Below are 21,830 nucleotides of genomic sequence, written 5' to 3'. Positions count from 1 at the left end.
GTGGTTGCACAGTTTGCACCCAGTTATGTGGGAATCTGGATTCTCATCAAAACATGTAATGCTATTCATCACTACTGCAAATGCAAACACAGCTTTTGCGCAATTTGAACACGCAATATGTGGCCTGATTGCAATCTCGTTTGGGTTCCAATGGAAATTCGCACTCAAACGGGGTTTAATAGGTCCATTTTAAACACACTCGTAGTGTTTTCTGACTTTCTGTACATGAAATAATGTGCTTTTTACATGTGAACGTTAAAGAAATCAAAACTGATAATGGTGTGCATAGAAAATTATGCTCACATTTATTTCGTGTTGATAGAAGACATGATGATTTTCATGAAGCCTACAATTTCAACGGACCCATTCATTTCTAATTATTTCAATGGACTGAACTCTAGCCTTCTCCAATATTTGAGGCAAAAGCGAAAACTGCAAAAGTGAATTCCTTTATAGTTGGGAATGTTGTGGAAATGCGCAATAATCAAAGACAGCAAAAACAGCATAAACATTATTAACAATTTTTCAATGGTTTTGTAAACATAAAAACAAAGCAGCAGATTTACAATAAACTAACGCAGCACGGTTCAGCAAGTCATATTGTGCGCAGTGCCGCGCTAGTTTGGTAAGCACAAAGATGCAACATATTTACAATATGATTAACCCCTTCGACGCTGATGACAAAGCCAGCTCGTCATGGGCGTTACCTGCGCTACGCGGATGACGAGCTGGCTTTGTCATAAACGGCGCGATTTTCAAAAATCAGCGCACAGCGGGAAAACGCGATAGCGCGGTAGCGGTTAATCTCTGTGCTTCCCCCTGCGCTGGCACACAAACTGCTGCCATGCGCCAACGTAGGCACCCTTGCACCATGGTGAAGGGTCACCTGTCTCGTCGGGGGATTGTTTTTGTGCAGGAAGGGTTCCCTTCCTGCACAAAAACAATCTGAAATGCCGTTTTTCAATTTCTGTGTGTGCTTCATCAGCACACATTGAAGTTGAAAAGCAGCATTCTTTCAATGATTGTTTATGTGCAGGAAGGGACACCTTCCTGTACATACACAATCATTAGAGGTGATTTCCTCTTTCTGTAAGTGCTGCAGAAAGCAGCATGCATAGAAACAGGAAACAAAAACGAGGAGAAATGAATACATTTCTCCTCGTTGTGCCTCCCAACGCCTCCCCTGGGGAGGCGTAGCATTTACATGCATTTCAAGATTCATGATTCCTCATGAATCTGGAAATGTGTCTCGTTCCATGGGTGTTGCGTGGGAACACCCACAGCAACACCCATGGAATGCCCCTTTCATGCAAAGTGCTGCATGTTAAGGGGCCATATTTACAAAGACAGGAACAGCCATGCAGTGTGGCTTTTCCTGTACTTGTAAATATGGGGCAGTGTATTGCGCTGCCAGTTCGTCACAGCGCAAGGGGCTTGTAAATCTGCCCCGGAATACTTTGCAAGATATAAATCGATGTATTCAGGAAGCATACGCTTACCTTCCATCAAGGTTCGTTGCTCTAACTGCTGCATATATTTTGGTTTTCAAAGGCAATCCTGCAGTTGGTACTAGCAGCTGATGACTATATGTTGAATCCTGGAACAAATGCATGAATATTTTTAGGTTAAGAACAACAGACATAAATGTTCACTATAGCATATAGTACAAGAACATAGTTTGTCATTAACATTCTCAGGAACTCATTTACATTAAAGCTGTAGTGCACCATAAGGAAAGTGCAATGATGTGTCATATTTACAGCAATAAAACGCATCCCTGTCCTTTGCTCTTGTGCCTTTCAGGAACCCTTTTGCAAATACAGACACCCTAACACCATAGTGCAAGGCTGCCTGCATTGAAATCCTGTTTTTTTGTAGGAAGGGACACCTTCCTTCATAAAACAATTGTTGCACCTGCCCTGAGGAGGCACACATCTTTGACACTTTGCCAGATTTACGTTTTGTTGAAAATCTGGGAATGTGGCAAATACCATGGGCTTTGAGTGGGAACACCATGCAAAGCCCATGACATGCCTCTTTGACGCAGTGTGAGGAAATGCAGCGTCTTACGCTGAGTTGCCTCAGACTATATCGACAAGGCCATGAAAAGCCACCTCGTAGCTATGGGCCTGTACTGTGCGCCTCAAGAGCATCACAAAAATTACGCTCTGGTAGCAGATATGTGCTGCTAGGGGCCTTTTAAATAAGCCCCTAAGTTGTTCATGTCTTCCTCTCTCCCTTTATCCTGTCATTAGCTCTTCCGTTTCTCATTTTAAATTATCCTCACTTTCCTCTCTTGCTTGTGATTTTCCTTAATCATTCCATGCTCTTTCTCAAGCTTCTCTTCATCTCTCCCTCTATTGTTCCATTTTGCTTGTGCCTAGTTTATTTCTTCCTACAAATTGCTCTTCATCTTCATTGGTCCTTACTGCTCTACAATCGTTTCTCTCCAGCCTTTCTTCCAAATCCACAATTGAAGTTTTTCAAAACACACACTGGAAAACACAAATAATAATTAGCAAAGGAGTACAAGTTGAGTTTCAAACCCAGGTTTTCAGTGCTGTTGTCTGAGACTCACTACACTACGGCCCTGATTAACAAAGATTTTGGCGTTGGGTTTATGTTACACTTTTTAACACAAACCTGTCACAAAGTGTTAGGTTTGGTTTCACAATCCAATGGAAATCATGATTTGCATTGGATAGTAGCCAAAAGTAACACAAAGATGCTCAATGCACAGACTTGTATTACTTTGCGTCAAGGTGGAGTTCCATGGGTGGTGCATGGGCATTACCATGCAAGCACCTATAGTTTTTGACACAAATTCCTCTCGACAAAGAATTGTAAACAGGGATTTGTGTAGAAGTCTGTGCCTCATAAAGGAAGTTGTGACTAGAAGAAATCTTTCCAATTCTCGTTTTCCCTCAGAACACATACAAAGAGGGAAATGGATTTAATTTAGGAAACTTTCTTTCCCATTTGTAAGGGAGAGACAATTCTGTTTGAAGGTACACTTGCCTATGACACTCAACACTTGTTTATTGGTTAGAACATGAGTTTTTCAGATGACAGGAACATGTAATTTCTCCTGAATGGTACCTTAAAAGTCAGGAGGCTTGAGAATATGAGACGAGTCATAGGTGTTAGGAAACCCCAACCCAGATCTGCTTAATTTAGGGCATTTAATGCAGGGAAGCATGTTGCACATGAGAAGGAACACTAAAAATGACAACACAGATTAAATACACTATTAGTAATTGGTTGGATGTGAGATGGAATTTGATTCAGCACATATTGAGTGAAAGTATGATTGGAGGTGTAGGTGTTTAACCTGCAAGTGTAAGAGAGAAAAAGTAAGAAAGGGACGCAGGGTCTGATGATGATGAAGGGGATGGGTTTTTAGATTATTTATTGGATTCAAGACCACTTCCATGTCGGGTGAGACTACCTCCTGTAGGTTCAAAACCACAGGGATAGTGGGGGAGAACCGAGGGGCTGTACAACTGGAGAACAAATCTATCTACGGTACCAATTGCGAGAGATAGGATATACCCCATCATACAGGTACCTTCACAGATTAATCTAGAACAGTTACTTTTATTACTGTTATAGTAGCTTAATCACAGCCACATTGTAGGAGGACCAGTGTCCAAATAAGTTAACATATTACAATTAAAGACACTACTCAATTAGATGTTGACGAGTACTATTGGAAGAGACATATGATGAGCCAGACTTGGAATATATGAGTAAAAAAGCTGCTACGCATCCAGCGAGGCATGTGAGAAATTTGAAAGTTTGGCTGTATGAGATTGTCTTAAAACAGAAGAGACATTTTTTAATGTCTTTGTGACGAAGTAATGAGAGAGATGCGGTTTCCAAGCTTGGGAATGCAAATTAATGAATTAGTAGTAGAAATTGGGGAGAACAAAATCATTTTAAAGATAGATAGGCAAATAAAGAAGGGGCAAGGTGAAAAAGAAAAAGCCAACAAGTTAATTTGAGAGAGGAACAAGTGCAAGTGAGCCTGGATTACCAAATACCCTGTCAGAGATGAGCATGGACGAATGTATGTTCATGTACCTTGGAGCTGATCTGATCGTTAATTCGCATACATATTCCCAAAGCTCAGGAAAGTGGCATATGGAGGTAGAAAGACTTGTAATCGTTTCAAAGCTACTTTGGGCAGATTTGAATACATTGTTTGTGGTTACCAAAAGCCTTAGATGGAAAGTAAAGAACCAGTGACTCACCAACAGAAAAACCAGCAAGAGTTACCTAAACTAATAGTCCCCTTCAAAAGTGATGAACAGCTGCAGAGCAGTCATTGGGCATCTGAAATTGAAGGGGGCAGAGAGGGAGGTGAGCTAGTCTAAAATCACAGGGACTATGCAAGAGCCAGAGAAGCCAGTGCAGGATTATTATTAGAGGCTAATACAGAACTATAGACATTGCAGTGGAGTTGAAGATAGAGCTTGCAAAAGCCTTAATGGCTTTGTTTCGCTCTGCTTGGCTTACACCAGCAACCTAATGCTCAAACACAACAGATTTCTATGCACATAAAAAAAGGCAACAGCCAGATGCAAATAATGAACATGAATGCAGACAAAAAAAAAATAACCACAATCCCTAGATGAGATATTCAAATGCACAAGATATTGTAGAGAATCTCACGTTACAAAACTAAGAAAGATTAGGGATACGTACATGTCAGCACAGACGAGGCTGGCTGGCATGGTAATTTTTCCATGTCATACTTGGGTTTTGATTCTCTTTGAACTATGAGTGTAGTAGTTCAAGGAGTTGGTGCTCAAGGTGGTGTTCAGTATGTGACAACAAGGAATGTTGTTCCTCAAGGAGGAAGAGGTCTTGTAGTCAATTCTAATGTGAAAGAGACCATTAGAGCCCTGAAAAAGTAACACACCATGCTATTATTGTAAGAAGACAGGACATTGGAAAAAAGAGTATGGACTTAATTGAAAACAAAGTACTGGGTGATGCCCAGATGAATTCTCCATTTCAGAACATGGGTGTGATGTCTCTGAATGGGATGATGCATTCAGCAACCCTTGCCTGATTGAGCTGTGTGCAAAACATGCTAAATCAGAGACCATTCAATGCAAAACTGCCAAAAGCACTAATAATGCAGCAAAACTTGCAACATAAAGGGTTTAGTTTTCAACAAAATCTTAGATTTAAGAAGAACGCTTTAATATGTAATCACATTTTTCCCCAGTTTTAGCAACTTCTGAAAGGCCCACTGGACTTAGAGTCAGATGTACAAACATTAGGAATACTAATTTTCTAATTGCAATACTCTTAAAATCGCAATTAGTAAATTGGTATTCCTAATGTATGAATATCATTGAGTCTCATTTAGGGATTCCTTGTGGGTCTCAAATGAATATAAATGAGGTAGGTTGCAGTATGCAGACCATTAGGAAGGATGTATGTCACTACAACGCATGCTATTACAACACATGCCATTACAACGCAATTTTTACAACGCAAGTACCATTACAACGCACAATTTTACAACGCCTACCATTACTACGCGAAACAATAATAGTAATAGAAAAGTATCTTTACAACGAAAACAAATACAACGCATACCATTACAACGCAAAAAATATTATTAATAAATATATTTAAAATTTTATAAAAATAGCCCCTAGAACGGGATGCAGGGAAATCAGGGGTTTTGGGTGGGGAAGTGTATTAAAATGTAGAAAGAAACTTAACATAAAGTATGAAAAATAGCCTAGTATATTTACAAATTAATACTCAAGTATTTAAAAAGTACTCAAGTATTAAAATAAGTACTCGAGTATTACAAAAACATTTTTACATTTAGAATCTTTTAAAAAAACACAAAAAGCATTTTAAAAAACATATTAATAATTGAACAATAATTATAAAATAGCAAAACGAAAGAATTATTAATATTAAGCGTGGAACAAACACATAGACGCCATTTTAGCAAACTAAGCCAAAAAGAGTCCTACAACTCTTTCAATGAAAGAAACACCAAGGCACTGTATTCAAAATGGAGGTCAAAACACAGTACGAAACTCAAAACACACATTTTTAAACTCAAAATTTAAATGACAAGTTTTTGCAGCAAATGAAACGTTTAAAAAAACAAATTTAAACAATGCTTTTCTATAAAATTAAGATGCCACTCTCAAAAAATTATAAATACGAGTAAGGCACCATTTTGAAACACTATGGGGGTCATTAGGATAGCGTGCGGAAAACCACCCCGACCACCATGGAGGCGGAAAGCAACCGCCCGCCTGCACCGCGGAAACACCAGCGGGCACATTAGGATCAACCGCCACAAAAGACCGACCGCGGCGGTAGCGGGCCAAGCAAAACCGTCCGACGCAGTCGGTGACGGCTAAAAAACGACAAGCAGTGGAAAAGCAACAAGCCGCCGCAAGGACAGCGGACGCACCGCACGGGAAATTAAGATAACCCAGACGGTGTCGCGGTCGGAACCACTGTTACTGACCGCCGCGGTTGCAAAACAGGAGTGAATGTGAAAAATAGTGGAAGAGCTGCAGCATAGACATCGCAGCGGATGGGACGTGAAAACCATGGCGGACGATGCCAAAACACCGCAGTGATGCCAAACATTGCACAAATAAAATCAGCCCTGCCCCCCAAATACATACCACACATACAAATAAAATAAATAAATAAAAAAAAAGAAAAAAAACAGGACAACTCCCACGACACACCTGGCACCCAAAATCCACTTGGACTCACCTACACGGCTGAGTATAAAGCCACCCCCATCACCAACCACAATCCTTTACAACACTCCAGAATAGAAGGCCATAGCCCATATCTAACAGGAGAGGCAAAAGAGCACAGCACACACACACACATCCACCACCACCATTACACCAGCACAAACTATACCCCAGCACACAACACACCTCACACCTCAACAGCATACCCCTGCACCCACACCCCTGCACGCACAAACACCTCAACCACCACACACCATGACAGCACAAAAAAAGACCAAATTCACCCAGAGTGAGTTGACAGTCATGGTCAATGAGATTGTGAGAGTAGAGCCACAACAGTTTGGTAGCCTGGTCCAACAGACACCATTAGCCACGAGGTCAAAAATGTGGGAAAGGATAGTCCAAAGGGTGAATGCAGTAGGGACCACCCCAAGATCCAAGAAGGAGATCATAAAGCGGTGGCATGATCTCAAGAGGGTTGTCAAGGAGAGGAGGTGTAAGAACTGGACGCTGGCGAACGTGACTGGCAGTGGCCCTTCCATCCCACAGAAAACATTCACACCATGGGAGGAGAAGGTGCTTGCCATACTGCTACCTGAGAGTCTCACAGGAGTAGCCGGGGGAGCGGAGGCTGGTAAGTACAAACAAATGCCAAACAACACACTGAGAAGTACCTCCTTACAATACCTAAACACCATTACACTATCCACCCTCACACAACAGGTAGCTAGCCACCTTGCTTAGGAGGCCTGTATGTGGGAGGGAGGCCTGCACTACCACTCCCACCATGCCCCCTGTCCCACAGCTGAGCAGGATAGGGGCCTCCCCCACCCAGGAGCATGTGTCAGCCATAGCACTGTTCAACAAACAAACTTACAGGTAGGTAGCCATCTTCACTTGGAGGGTGTTTGGGGGAGGGAGGCCTGTATCACTACTCCCAGCATGCCCCCTGGCACACACTCCAGCAGCATGGAGTCCTCCCCCACCCAGGAGCAAGTGTCAACCATTGTACAGTTCAACAAGCAGACTAACAGGTAGGTTGCCATCTTCACTTGGAGGGTGTTTGTGGGAGGGAGGCCTGTATCACTACTCCCAGCATGCCCCTGGCCCACACTCCAGCAGCATGGATGCCTCCCCCACCCAGGAGCATGTGTCAGCCATTGGACTCTTCACCCTCACCTAACAGGTAGGTACCTATGTTGTTTGTGATGTCTGTCTGTTGGAGGGAGGCCTGCACTACCACTCCCACCATGCCCCCTCGCCCACAGCTGAGCAGGATACAGGCCTCCCCCACCCAGGAGCATGTATCAGCCATTGAACTCTTCACCCTCACCTAACAGGTAGGTAGCTATCTTAACTCTTCCTGGTGTGTGTGTGTGGGAGACCTGCATTCCTAAACGCAGCAACAATTGCATGTAATTCATTGAGATCCTACATGTATGAGTAAATGATGTTCAACTGCACTATGAAATTACACACAGTGTTTCCATTAATTGTACTACAGGTTACTTCATATTTGTGTACTGTACAGACAGTCGATTATACGCAGCTGACACAATACTTGCACAGTGCCCAACACTGACCATTCCCCATCTACTCCACAGGTGATGAAGAACTCACTGCTGAGGACCACACCAACGACCAGCAGAGCCAGTCTCCACCCCCGGCACAGGGACTTTCAGATGTGAACTCCCAGGACAGTTTGGACGATGAGCTCCAGCCCGGCCCATCTGGTGTGCCACAGATCCAAAGGCCCCAGGCGCTCATCCTCCCCACCACCACGTCTGTTGCAACAACAGCGCAGCGGACCCCTGATGTCAAGGCCTCTGCCTCCACCGCAGCCACCACCACCGCCTCTGCCACTACCACTAGTACCACCAGTAACACCTGCAGCACCCTCCCTGTCCCAGGGGAGAACCAGCCCACAGCAACAACTGTGGAGGGCAGGGAGAGAGTGCGTGGACCCACAGTGGTGAGGCAAGAGGTCCGTGGCAGCAGAGCAGGTGTGAGGGTCAGGGACACCACCAGACTTCATGAGGAGTGAACACCATCCCTGGATCACTTCACCAGAGTAGTGGAGGCATACCAAGAGGACCAGGGACAAAGTGGCCGGTCGGATGAACTTTTAAGGGAGCTCATCCTGCTGATGAGGTCCATCGACAACCGCCTTGGACGGATGGTGGACCTCATGGGCCAGCAAGTGGCGTTGCAGAGGGACAGGCCTGTGTACCAACCACCACCCCGTCCCCTCCTGTTGTGCCGCAGGATGACAGTGCACCATTCTCCCCTACGCCAACAGAGAGGGGCGAGTCCAAAAAGATCTAGGGGGCATCCAAAGAAGAGCCTGGGAGTCTCCGGAGGCAAACCACCTGCCACACGCCAGTCACGGAGCCAGCCGTGATGAACACCCTCTTCCCTACTGCATTGACTGTTTGGACTGTCTTTCCCCACATTTCCTTGGCAATGGCACCTGTCTGTTGGACTAGGTCACCACATCCATGTGGACTCTACTCTTGCATCTCATCGAACAGGACTGTCAACTCACTGCTCATTCCCCACTGTCTGGTAAATATTCCCGCACAAATCACATGTCCACTGTCAAAATAAAATACCTGACGCACCAGATTTTGTGCAGTTTCGTTTTTAGTGCAATATTTGCAATGTTGACAAGGTCCATGCTGTGTCCAAATGATGTACAGTATGTAGAGCATGATTCGTCTGTAGCACCTAGGAAGACACAACAGAACAGCATTCACTGGTCTCATTGTGGCATCACAGGCAGAACACTACACAAAACATAAACAAGACACTACAGGCATACTAGACAATGGGCTGCAGGAGGCTATAAGTTTCTGGGAGTGAGCCTCACATTTCCACTGCTCACAGAGCCTGCTGCCTGGGACCCTCTCCTGCCGCTGCCTCCTGAGCCTGCTGCCTGGGACCCTCTCCTGCTGCTGCCTCCTGAGCCTGCTGCCTGGGACCCTCTCCTGCTGCTGCCTCCTGAGCCTGCTGCTTGGGACCCCTCACCACTCACTTCCCCCACAGGTGTTCCATGTCCGTAGGGATAGCAAGGACAGAGAAGATCCGTTCCAGTCCATTCACCAGCGAGGAGCTAGAGGTCCTTGTGAACGAGGTGCTGGCACAGTACCCAAAGCTGTTTGGTGGTCCCAATGTCGTGGTAAGTCACCATGAAGGTAGCAGTCGGGCAGGGGGGTGTCAGACATGTAGTTGTGCTGTTGCAGTATATGCCTGAGGGTGTGGGGTTGTGTCAAACGCTGACAGACGAGCTGTCTCCAGGGCGAGGGAGTGTGTGTGTCACAATGTCACTCTTTTCCATGCCTGCCCCTATATGTGTGAGTGGGGACTGTTACATTGTCAGCCATACAGAGCCACCGAATGTTTGCCATGTAGGTGCCAGGACAGTAATTGCTTGTGTGAATATTTCTGTGTGCCCCTGTTGTCTGACTCAGTGTGACCCAGAGACTGGGACCAGTGGCTGCCCACCCAAACGAAAAACACCACCAGACATACATGGTCCTTGCACCAAATCAATTTTTTTATTAATATATGATTTGGAGCTCGATTGAGATCCACATATAAGCAAAACATAAAAGACAACCGAAATTTCAAGACATAAAATCCTTAAAATACATTCTATAAACACAGAAACTGGAATATGGAAATCATATCCATTAATATAATTCTAAAAAACATTTAAAAAAGTTAAAAATTCTGTAACAAAACATTTCATTGGGGGGTTATAGATAGCATCGATTAGAGATTTGGCAGATAAAATGCTTAATTGTAAACAAATTGGTCTCACCCACTTTCGGCGATGAGCCATTAGGGCAGGGCATACGAAGAGAATATGGGCGGTATCCTATTGTTGTTACATAGGTTACATTTGTCGGAGGAACCATACCATCTAGCTAGTAATTTATTTAAAGGGAGGAGATCTTGCCTCAAGAGGAACCAGAAACGGCGTAGGCCGTGAGGAAGGTTCCAAGAGGCATAAGGTTGTATGTGTTTAAATAAGTAAGAATTAACAACCTGCGTAGCACCTTTCTTTGTAATAAGGGCATCTCTGTCCCTCCTAAAACTTAGCTCCCATGTAGCCAGTCTTAGGGTGGACTTTAGCTGATGTGAAGATAGCAAAAAAAGAGTTGATTCCTCCAATTCCAGTAATGTAACAGCCCTTCTGAAATTCTTTATAAGTAAGGAATATTCTTTTAGCGAACCCAATAATTATTTTTTAATAAGAAATCTTAAAGTGGCCGGTTTACCCTTGGCTAATCAAGAGACCCAACGTATTACTCCCGCCAGGGCCTGAACCCAACTACTTTGTATGCCAAATTCAAGTCTGAAAGATGCCACTGTACCAGCATTTTTAACCGTAGTTAGATGTCGCAAAAGTCGTCCCTCGATGGTATCTAAAAAACCTCATTGCCCCAAATCAATAAGCTCGATGCCATAGAGCAGAGAAGATGGAATTTTTGCTCGGAAGGCCTCTAGCAAATGGACAAAATGTCTTTTGCCAGTGGCTTTATAAAGAGCGCTCAGTTCATTACTGTTGGACCTGCAATGGGCAAGCCCAGCACAAAGGGGGTAGCTTGGCACAAGTGACAAGGCAAGTGAAGGCTGTAGTGTTAAGCCGGCTTTGACCCAATAATAACCCCCTGTGCAGCCACACCAAAAAGAAGGACACCACACCACTGCTGTAGAAAAATACGATTCCTTTATGTAAAAATTCTCTGTAAATAGGGATGATTGGGATTGCACATATACATTTCTTCTAATCACACAATTCTGGGCTTCAATTCTGTAATGAGTAATACCATAAATAATATCAGGAATAAATAGCATCAATAAATAGAATAAATATCAGGAATAAATAACATCAATAGATAGAATAAATGTTTTCAGTAATCAAGATCACAGATAAATAGTTTAAATATCACTTTCGCCTAGCAGAATAAATACTGGTTCATTTAAATAAATAAACACATGTTCATTCTGGTATCGCTGCCATCAATTAAATAGTTCAGGAACATTACATTTGCATCACGTTTCAATTTGGAAAGATAACTCTTACAGTTTGTGTTGGTTTCAATAACAAGGCATACAGGCTTCTCTGGGCACAGAATACGTTTGGGACTCTTTAAGGCTCATTCAAGTAGTACGCGCGTGTATCTAAAAAGGCAAGGAAACACAGTGAACATCTCATTTGCACGCGGCTGTCACCGGGATAGGGTCTCTGCTTGCCGGTGAAGTCTCTATGCGCTTACGGGCTTTGTCAACACTAGCATTTAGGCGGCACCAGTTCAAAGTCTTTAGACTGACAAACAGGCTGCCGGCGAGGTCACGCAACCTTCGCGCTCAGTGAAAACAATGCCGGTTCACGGTTCCTTCACAACGCTGCACTTTACTGGAAGAAACGGGCCCACCTCACATTGGCTGTGATAGGAAAGCGATTCAGTCAGGGCACAGCACTCCTCGACGGGGTTCTCAGGGGCTCCCTGGACTTCCCTCTGACTTCCCCATACAGGGCGGTTCCCGCCCACAGCTACAGCTTCTGGGTCACTGGGGAGTGGCAGGGTCGCTAGTCCCGCCCAACAAAGACTGGCGCTCCCCGCCCCGGCGCACCACCTCACCTTCAGTCCACGCAGGAAGCGCTCTACGCTGGTGGGGCTCGGAGACGTCCGAGCTCCCCTCTAGAGGCGCCTGTCGCGAAGGGGGCACAGTTGACGATCGCGGTCGCCACGAACTTGCTCTCGCCACGCGACTCGTGAAATCTGTCGCAATTCACCACCGGGGGGGCGGGGAGCCCACGCAACTGGTCACAGTCTTTTGGGGGCAAATGAGGCACTCGCTGGGTAGGCGCTGTAGGCGCAAGGTCACCGCTAATGCAGATAACTGGAACGCCAGTCAGGGTCAATGCCAATGACCTTTGCCACTCTACTGTCCGCGCTACCAGCCACCTCAGGGGTCAACAGGGCAGGTGTCAATCTGGTGTCAAGTCTGGAATCTAAAATGAATCTGAAATGGATCTAAAATGGCCGCCAGGGACTGAGCCTTATATAGCCAGTGCCCTGGGGTGCTGGCACGAGCCAGAAGGTTCTAGAACCTTCTCTGGCTGTGACAATGACATGGCCCTTTGGAGGTGTATTTAGGCCACTCAGAGCCACCGTACTGTGGTTCTAGAGCAGCCATTTTGTGTACCTGAGAGAAAATAAGGAAATTCCTGTCAGAAAAGCGCGCTAAACAAAGGGCGCCAAAACCTCTAAAGGTCAAAGTTCATGAAGGCTCCAATGGGAGTCACTCACATGAGGGAAAAGGGTGTCCACCATTTTAGGGCCATATCTATGGGTTGACAACCCCAGTTTGTAATGCCACCGGTTTCACCATGTCTTGTAAATAGGTGCCACAAACCTGGTGAGCAACTGGGCGTCAAGGAACATCTAACCCCATGAAACAGCACATAAAAAGTCCTGGCAGACAAAGAAAAGCGACAAATTTTAGGAGGTACAGGGGAACAAAAGAAATCATATTGGTGAGGGGACTCTCAGAAGCAGACAGGTCTAACACGCTTCCCCCCCAGCTGAAAGTGGGGAGAACTACCCAACCCCTTGGGAGTCCTCAACACTAAGGCGGAAATACCTGGAGATACCGTGTGCATTGGCGTGGTCAACTCTGGGCCGGTGTTCCACCCGAAAGTCCATTCCCTGTAGGGAGATAGACCACCTCAACAGTTTGGGGTTTTCCCCCTTCATTTGCATGAGCCAACGAAGGGGTCGGTGGTCTGTCTGAACAAGGAAGTGTGAACCAAACACGTATGGTCGCAGCTTCTTCAGTGCCCAGACCACCGCAAAGGCTTCCCGCTCGATGGTACTCCACCTCTGTTCCCGGGGAAGCAGTCTCCGTGACAGAAAGACCACAGGTTGATCCAGACCCTCTTCATTGAGTTGCGATAACACCGCCCCAATGCCAATGTCAGATGCATTTGTCTGGACAATGAATTCCTTCGTGAAGTCCGGAGTCTTCAGGACTGGAGCTTTACACAATGCTTGTTTCAGAGTGTTGAAGGCTCGCTGACAAGCCTCCGTCCAGATGACTCTCCTGGGTTGCTTCTTGGCTGTGAGTTCTGTAAGGGGTGCCACGATAGTGCCATACCCCTTTACGAATTGTCTGTAGTAACCTGTGAGGCCCAGGAAGGCTCTGACCTCAGTCTGGGTCTTGGGGGGTTTCCAGGCCATGATTGCCTCAATTTTCGCCTGAAGGGGCCGCACCGTTCCCCTGCCCACCAAGTGACCTAAGTACACTACCGACCCCTGTCCGATCTGACATTTGCTGGCCTTGATCGTCAAGCCAGCCCGTTCCAGGGCCTGGAGAACGGCTTGCAAATGCTGCAAGTGATCCTCCCAACTGTTACTGAAGACCGCGATGTCATCCAAGTAAGCAGTAGCGAATGACTCCATCCCGGTGAGGATCGTGTTCACCAGCCGCTGAAAAGTGGCAGGAGCGTTCTTGAGCCCAAAGGGCATGACGCAGAACTGGTAGTGTCCATCAGGTGTGGAGAAGGCTGACCTTTCCTTGGCTCCATCAGTCATGGGAATCTGCCAGTACCCTGCAGTTGGGTCAATGGTACTGAGATATTGGGCAGCTCCCAACCGGTCAATTAGTTCATCCGCCCGAGGGATGGGATGAGCATCTGTCTTTGTTACTGAATTTAGTCCTCGGTAGTCCACACAGAATCGCAATTCTGGTGTGGCGCCAGGTGGGGCAGCTTAGGGATCTAACACCACCGGGCTAGACCAAGGGCTACTTGAAGGTTCGATGACTCCTAGCTCCAGCATCTTAGCTACTTCGCTTTGGATACAGGCCTTCACCTTGTCAGACAGCCGGTAAGACTTCGACTTCACAGGTGGGCTGTCTCCAGTGTCCACGTCATGGGTACACAGGTGGGTCTTGCCCGGGACAAGGGAGAACAGAGGAGCGAATGACCCCAAGACCTGGCGACATTCCTCCTGCTGCTCAGGAGTCAGGGATGGTGAGAGTTTCACTCCCTCCACTGACCCATCCTTTTATTGAGACGCAAGAAGGTCGGGGAGAGGCTCAGTGTCCTCTTCCTCTGAACCGTCAGTCACCATTACCAACATGACTTCGGGCCTCTCATAGTGGGGTTTGAGGCGATTGGCATGTAAGACCCGATGCGGGTGCCGAGGGGTTTTCATGTCCACCAGATAGGTAGTCTTGCCCATCTTTTCCAACACCTCGTAAGGGCCTGTCCATCGGTCCTGGAGGGGGCTCAGCTCTCCAGGCTCCATCACCCACACCTTCTGTCCAGGCTCCAACTCCACTGGGTGAGCATTGTGGTCATACCACGCTTTCATGACTGCCTGGCTGGCTTCCAAGTTGTCAGAAGCTTGCTTCCACAACTTAGCCATTTGGCTTCGGAAGGCCAGCATATAGCTCACCACATCCTGGGGAACTTTCCGGGGAGATTTTTCCCAGGAGTCCCTCACCAGGCTGAGAGGTCCACGTACAGGGTGCCCGTACAAAAGCTCGAAGGGGCTGAAGCCCACTCCCTTCTGTGGCACTTCCCTGTAGGAAAAGAGCAAACAGGGTAGGAGGATGACCCATTTCCTCCGCAGGCTTTCGGGTAGACTTCTGATCATACCCTTCAAGGTTTGGTTGAACCTTTCCACGAGACCATTGGTCTGTGGGTGATAAGGAGTGGTGAACCGGTAGGTCACTCCACACTCCTTCCACATGGCCCGCATATACGCTGACATGAAGTTGGTCCCCCTGTCAGACACAACTTCTTTGGGGAATCCCACTCGGGTAAAGATCCCCATCAGGGCCTTCGCCACTACCGGTGCAGTAATGGTTCTCAGAGGAATTGCCTCTGGATACCTTGTGGCGTGATCCACCAGTACCAGGATAAACCTGTGACCGGATGATGTCGGTGGATCTAGGGGCCCAGCAATGTCGATGCCCACCCTTTCAAAGGGGGTGCCAACGACAGGAAGGGGTTCCAGGGGAGCTTTCAGCTTCATCCCTGTTTTCCCACTGGCTTGGCATGACACGCACGACTGACAGTATGCGTCAGACGCCACCCTCATTCGAGGCCAATAAAAGTGGGGGACAAGCCGGGCAAAGGTCTTGTCCTGACCCAAGTGTCTTGCCAAGGGAATCTCGTGAGCCAACTCTAATAGGAAGGCTCGGTAACACTGTGGGACTACCAGGGCCCATGACAATCCGTGCACTGGTGCCCTGGGTTCACTGTAGAGGAGACCATCCTCCCAGTAGACACGATAGTTCCCAGACTCGTTACCTGCTGCCTGGGCTTCAGCCTGTTGCCTAAGACCCTCGAGGGTGGGACATTCCCTCTGTCCCTTGCTTAGTTCCTCCCTGGATGGTCCTCCTTCCACTCGCCACTCAGCGGGGATAGGCAAGTCCTCTAACGGAACCATGTCCTCCTCCGCGGACTCCGGGTCCACCTCCACAGGTGGCCTATCCGTCTCACGGGGCCCGGACATCGAGGCAGGCTCCTCCTGTCCTCGAGATGCTCCCTCATCAGCAGCTGGGTGGGCCATTGTTCCAGGCTCCAACCCACGCGACTTCTCCTCCCGAGCAGCCGCAGACCTGGTACTCACACAGGCCCAATCAGGTGTACCCAGCATCTCAGTATGAGTCCGGTATTCCACCTCCTTCCAAGCATTGTGCTCCATATCATTACCCATCAGACAATCGACTGGCACGGCGGGGCTTACGGCAACTCGAAGTGAACCTGCAACCCCTCCCCACTCAAAGGGAACCTCGGCCACGGGATAGTGGCCCATTCTGCCGTCAGCCATCGCGGCTGGATGAAGTACGCCTGGAATCACCTGCTCCGAGGACACCAGATGACTCCTTACCATAGTCATACTGGCTCCTGTATCTCTCAGAGCTTCCCCTCTATGGCCGTTGATGGTGACCCACTGCCCATACTTGGTAGTATTTGAGGGCACCTGGATCTTTGGAACCATCTCCCGATCTCCCAGGGACACTAAGGTGACACCCACCCTCTCCCTTCCCTTATCTAAGGGCATCTCCTCCCCGAGCGCTACACTAACGACTCCCAGGGTCTTTCCTCCAGTGGGAGGGGGTGGCCTCTTTGGGCATTTCACGTCTCCCTTATAATGTCCAATACCACCGCACTCAAAGCAATGGATAACCCTTGGCTGCTGACTCTGGCCAGGATTAGGGTTCTTCTGCGGGATAGCCTTAGAATTGGAAAAGTGACTTTTCCCCTTAAAGTTATTTCGGGGGCCTTTGGAGAACTCCTGTTTCTTGTTATCTTCTCCCCCTTTCATCTGAGGAGCGCCCTGTCCGGACTTCTGAGAATCTCCTCCCATCCCCCTCGTAGACACTCGGGTACTTACCCAAATATCTGCCTCCTCAGCAAGCTTACGGGGGCAAGTAAGTTTGCTGTCTACCAGGTGTTGCCTCAGCTCGGGAAGACATTTCTCGAGTAGATGTTCCTTGAGTATTAGGTCGTACAACCCTCGATAGTCTCCCACCTTATTACCTTGGACCCACCCATCCAGGGCTTTCTTGGCATAATCCAGGAAGTCAACCCAATTCTGTGAGCTCAGTTTGTGGCTGCCCCTGAACCTTTGCCGGTATTTCTCTGGGGTCAACCCAAACTTTCTGATGAGCGCCACCTTCATGGCGGGGTAGTCTACCTGCTCCTCCCGGTCTAGGGCCAATAGGGCATCCCTACCTGTCGGAGGCATGTACCGGTATAATCCACCACCCCAATGCTTCTCATGGATCCCATGGGCTCTTAAGGAGACCTCATAGGCTGTCAACCACTTGGCTATGTCGTCTCCAGCGGTGTAACTGGCGCCTACATCCTTGGGTAAATGAGGCCTGGGCTCCCTGGCAAATTCCTTTGACTGGACACCCTGCGGAGTGATGTTGTGGGCCTGGAGGTCGAGTTCTCGTAACTTGAACTCGTGTTCCATTCTCCTCCCTGCCATTCTCTCTTCCATCTCCATCTTGGCCAATTCCCATCTTAACTGTCTTTCCTCTCTTCTGTCGGCTAACTCGGTCTCTGACAACCCTCTTGAGGATACACTGCTGCCCTCCCGTGAGGCTACCTTGGGGCTGATTGACATCTCACCCACCCCCAGGGGACATTCCGCAGTTCCCTCAATGACAGTACCTCTGTCTGACTCCTCCTCCTCCACCGTTCCCTCCGTGTGCGCTTCCACCCAGGCTCGCAGACTAGTACGGAGCTCCTCTCTTTTGGCCCCTCGCCTAACAAACACTCCCCTTTCCTGACAGAAATCCTTGAGCTGTGTCACAGTATAGGTCTCCAGCTCTGACATTTCAAATTCCATCTTGTCAGTGAAAAGTGTGGACAACCACCCCGAAATAGGTTACAAGGATAGGAACTCTGAGGGTCACCTCCACCCACCTCCAGGAAGAATTTAGAAAAAGCAAAAGATTGAATTAGAGGGCCGCTAGGAGAAAACTCCGGGTGTGTACCTGTGGTGCAAACTGAATTATTATGGGGTACAAAAAAAGCACGGCTCGTGATCCCACCCGCTGAAAACCAATTTTATGTTGGACCTGCAATGGGCAAGCCCAGCACAAAGGGGGTAGCTTGGCACAAGTGACAAGGCAAGTGAAGGCTGTAGTGTTTAGCCGGCTTTGACCCAATAATAACCCCCTGTGCAGCCACACCAAAAAGAAGGACACCACACCACTGCTGTGGAAAAATATGATTCCTTTATGTAAAAATTCTCTGTAAATAGGTATGATTGGGATAGCACATATACATTTCTTCTAATCACACAATTCTGGGCTTCAATTCTGTAATGAGTAATACCATAAATAATATCAGGAATAAATAGCATCAATAAATAGAATAAATATCAGGAATAAATAACATCAATAGATAGAATAAATGTTTTCAGTAATCAAGATCACAGATAAATAGTTTAAATATCACTTTCGCCTAGCAGAATAAATACTGGTTCATTTAAATAAATAAACACATGTTCATTCTGGTATCGCTGCCACCAATTAAATAGTTCAGGAACATTACATTTGCATCACGTTTCAATTTGGAAAGATAACTCTTACAGTTTGTGTTGGTTTCAATAACAAGGCATACAGGCTTCTCTGGGCACAGAATACGTTTGAGACTCTTTAAGGCTCATTCAAGTAGTACGCGCGTGTATCTAAAAAGGCAAGGAAACACAGTGAACATCTCATTTGCACGCGGCTGTCACCGGGATAGGGTCTCTGCTAGCCGGTGAAGTCTCTACGCGCTTACGGGCTTTGTCAACGCTAGCGTTTAGGCGGCACCAGTTCAAAGTCTTTAGACTGACGAACAGGCTGCTGGCGAGGTCACGCAACCTTCGCGCTCAGTGAAAACAATGCCGGTTCACAGTTCCTTCACAATGCTGCACTTTACTGGAAGAAACGGGCCTACCTCACATTGGCTGTGATTGGAAAGCGATTCAGTCAGGGCACAGCACTCCTCGACGGGGTTATCAGGGGCTCACTGGACTTCCCTCTGACTTCCGCATACAGGGTGGTTCCCGCCCACAGCTACAGCTTCTGGGTCACTGGGGAGTGGCAGGGTCGCTAGTCCCGCCCAACAAAGACTGGCGCTCCCTGCCCCGGCGCACCACCCCACCTTCAGTCCGCGCAGGAAGCGCTCTATGCTGGTGGGGCTCGGAGACGTCCGAGCTCCCCTCTAGAGGCGCCTGTCGCGAAGGGGGCACAGTCGACAATCGCGGTCGCGACGAACTTGCTCTCGCCACACGACTCGTGAAATCTGTCGCAATTCACCACCGGGGGGGCGGGGAGCCCACGCAACTGGCCACAGTCTTTTGGGGGCAAATGAGGCACTCGCTGGGTAGGCACTGTAGGCGCAAGGTCATCGCTAATGCAGATAACTGGAACGCCAGTCAGGGTCAATGCCAATGACCTTTGCCACTCTACTGTCCGCGCTACCAGCCACCTCAGGGGTCAACAGGGCAGGTGTCAATCTGGTGTCAAGTCTGGAAACTAAAATGAATCTGAAATGGATCTAAAATGGCCGCCAGGGACTGAGCCTTATATAGCCTGTGCCCTGGGGTGCTGGCACGAGCCAGAAGGTTCTAGAACCTTCTCTGGCTGTGACAATGACATGGCCCTTTGGAGGTGTATTTAGGCCACTCAGAGCCACCGTACTGTGGTTCTAGAGCAGCCATTTTGTGTACCTGAGAGAAAATAAGGAAATTCCTGTCAGAAAAGCGCGCTAAACAAAGGGCGCCAAAACCTCTAAAGGTCAAAGTTCATGAAGGCTCCAATGGGAGTCACTCACATGAGGGAAAAGGGTGTCTACCATTTTAGGGCCATATCTATGGGTTGACAACCCCAGTTTGTAATGCCACCGGTTTCACCATGTCTTGTAAATAGGTGCCACAAACCTGGTGAGCAACTGGGCGTCAAGGAACATCTAACCCCATGAAACAGCACATAAAAAGTCCTGGCAGACAAAGAAAAGCGACAAATTTTAGGAGGTACAGGGGAACAAAAGAAATCATATTGGTGAGGGGACTCTCAGAAGCAGACAGGTCTAACACGCGTCCCCCCCAGCTGAAAGTGGGGAGAACTACCCAACCCCTTGGGAGTCCTCAACACTAAGGCGGAAATACCTGGAGATACCGTGTGCATTGGCGTGGTCAACTCTGGGCCGGTGTTCCACCCGAAAGTCCATTCCCTGTAGGGAGATAGACCACCTCAACAGTTTGGGGTTTTCCCACTTCATTTGCATGAGCCAACGAAGGGGTCGGTGGTCTGTCTAAACAAGGAAGTGTGAACCAAACAAGTATGGTCGCAGCTTCTTCAGTGCCCAGACCACCGCAAAGGCTTCCCGCTCGATGGTACTCCACCTCTGTTCCCGGGGAAGCAGTCTCCGTGACAGAAAGACCACAGGTTGATCCAGACCCTCTTCATTGAGTTGCGATAACACCGCCCCAATGCCAATGTCAGATGCATTTGTCTGGACAATGAATTCCTTCGTGAAGTCCGGAGCCTTCAGGACTGGAGCTTTACACAATGCTTGTTTCAGAGTGTTGAAGGCTCGCTGACAAGCCTCCGTCCAGATGACTCTCCTGGGTTGCTTCTTGGCTGTGAGTTCTGTAAGGGGTGCCACGATAGTGCCATACCCCTTTACGAATCGTCTGTAGTAACCTGTGAGGCCCAGGAAGGCTCCGACCTCAGTCTGGGTCTTGGGGGGTTTCCAGGCCATGATTGCCTCAATTTTCGCCTGAAGGGGCCGCACCGTTCCCCTGCCCACCAAGTGACCTAAGTACACTACCGACCCCTGTCCGATCTGACATTTGCTGGCCTTGATCGTCAAGCCAGCCCGTTCCAGGGCCTGGAGAACGGCTTGCAAATGCTGCTGTGATCCTCCCAACTGTTACTGAAGACCGCGATGTCATCCAAGTAAGCAGTAGAGATTGACTCCATCCCGGTGAGGATCGTGTTCACCAGCCGCTGAAAAGTGGCAGGAGCGTTCTTGAGCCCAAAGGGCATGACGCAGAACTGGTAGTGTCCATCAGGTGTGGAGAAGGCTGACCTTTCCCTGGCTCCATCAGTCATGGGAATCTGCCAGTACCCTGCAGTTAGGTCAATGGTACTGAGATATTGGGCAGCTCCCAACCGGTCAATTAGTTCATCCGCCCGAGGGATGGGATGAGCATCTGTCTTTGTTACTGAATTTAGTCCTCGGTAGTCCACACAGAATCGCAATTCTGGTGTGGCGCCAGGTGGGGCAGCTTAGGGAACTAACACCACCGGGCTAGACCAAGGGCTACTTGAAGGTTCGATGACTCCTAGCTCCAGCATCTTAGCTACTTCGCTTTGGATACAGGCCTTCACCTTGTCAGACAGCCGGTAAGACTTCGACTTCACAGGTGGGCTGTCTCCAGTGTCCACGTCATGGGTACACAGGTGGGTCTTGCCCGGGACAAGGGAGAACAGAGGAGCGAATGACCCCAAGACCTGGCGACATTCCTCCTGCTG

At 48.0% G+C, this 21,830-nt stretch overlaps 1 protein-coding gene across 1 annotated transcript in view; it reads right to left on the bottom strand.

Moving 5' to 3' along the window:
• The window catches only part of ZPLD1 (zona pellucida like domain containing 1), a 2,178,405-nt gene that overhangs the window by 1,075,554 nt on the left and 1,081,021 nt on the right, over nt 1-21,830 (bottom strand). Inside the window, exon 5 of the mRNA XM_078656102.1 lies at nt 1,500-1,597. Within this exon, the coding sequence (XP_078512228.1) occupies nt 1,500-1,597 (98 nt within the window). The remainder of the gene's footprint in view (nt 1-1,499; nt 1,598-21,830) is intronic.

Source organism: Lissotriton helveticus, chromosome 8 (genome assembly GCF_964261635.1).
Source record: "Lissotriton helveticus chromosome 8, aLisHel1.1, whole genome shotgun sequence".
In the NCBI taxonomy this organism is placed as follows: domain Eukaryota; kingdom Metazoa; phylum Chordata; class Amphibia; order Caudata; family Salamandridae; genus Lissotriton; species Lissotriton helveticus.
This window is presented reverse-complemented; position numbering and strand designations above follow the sequence as displayed.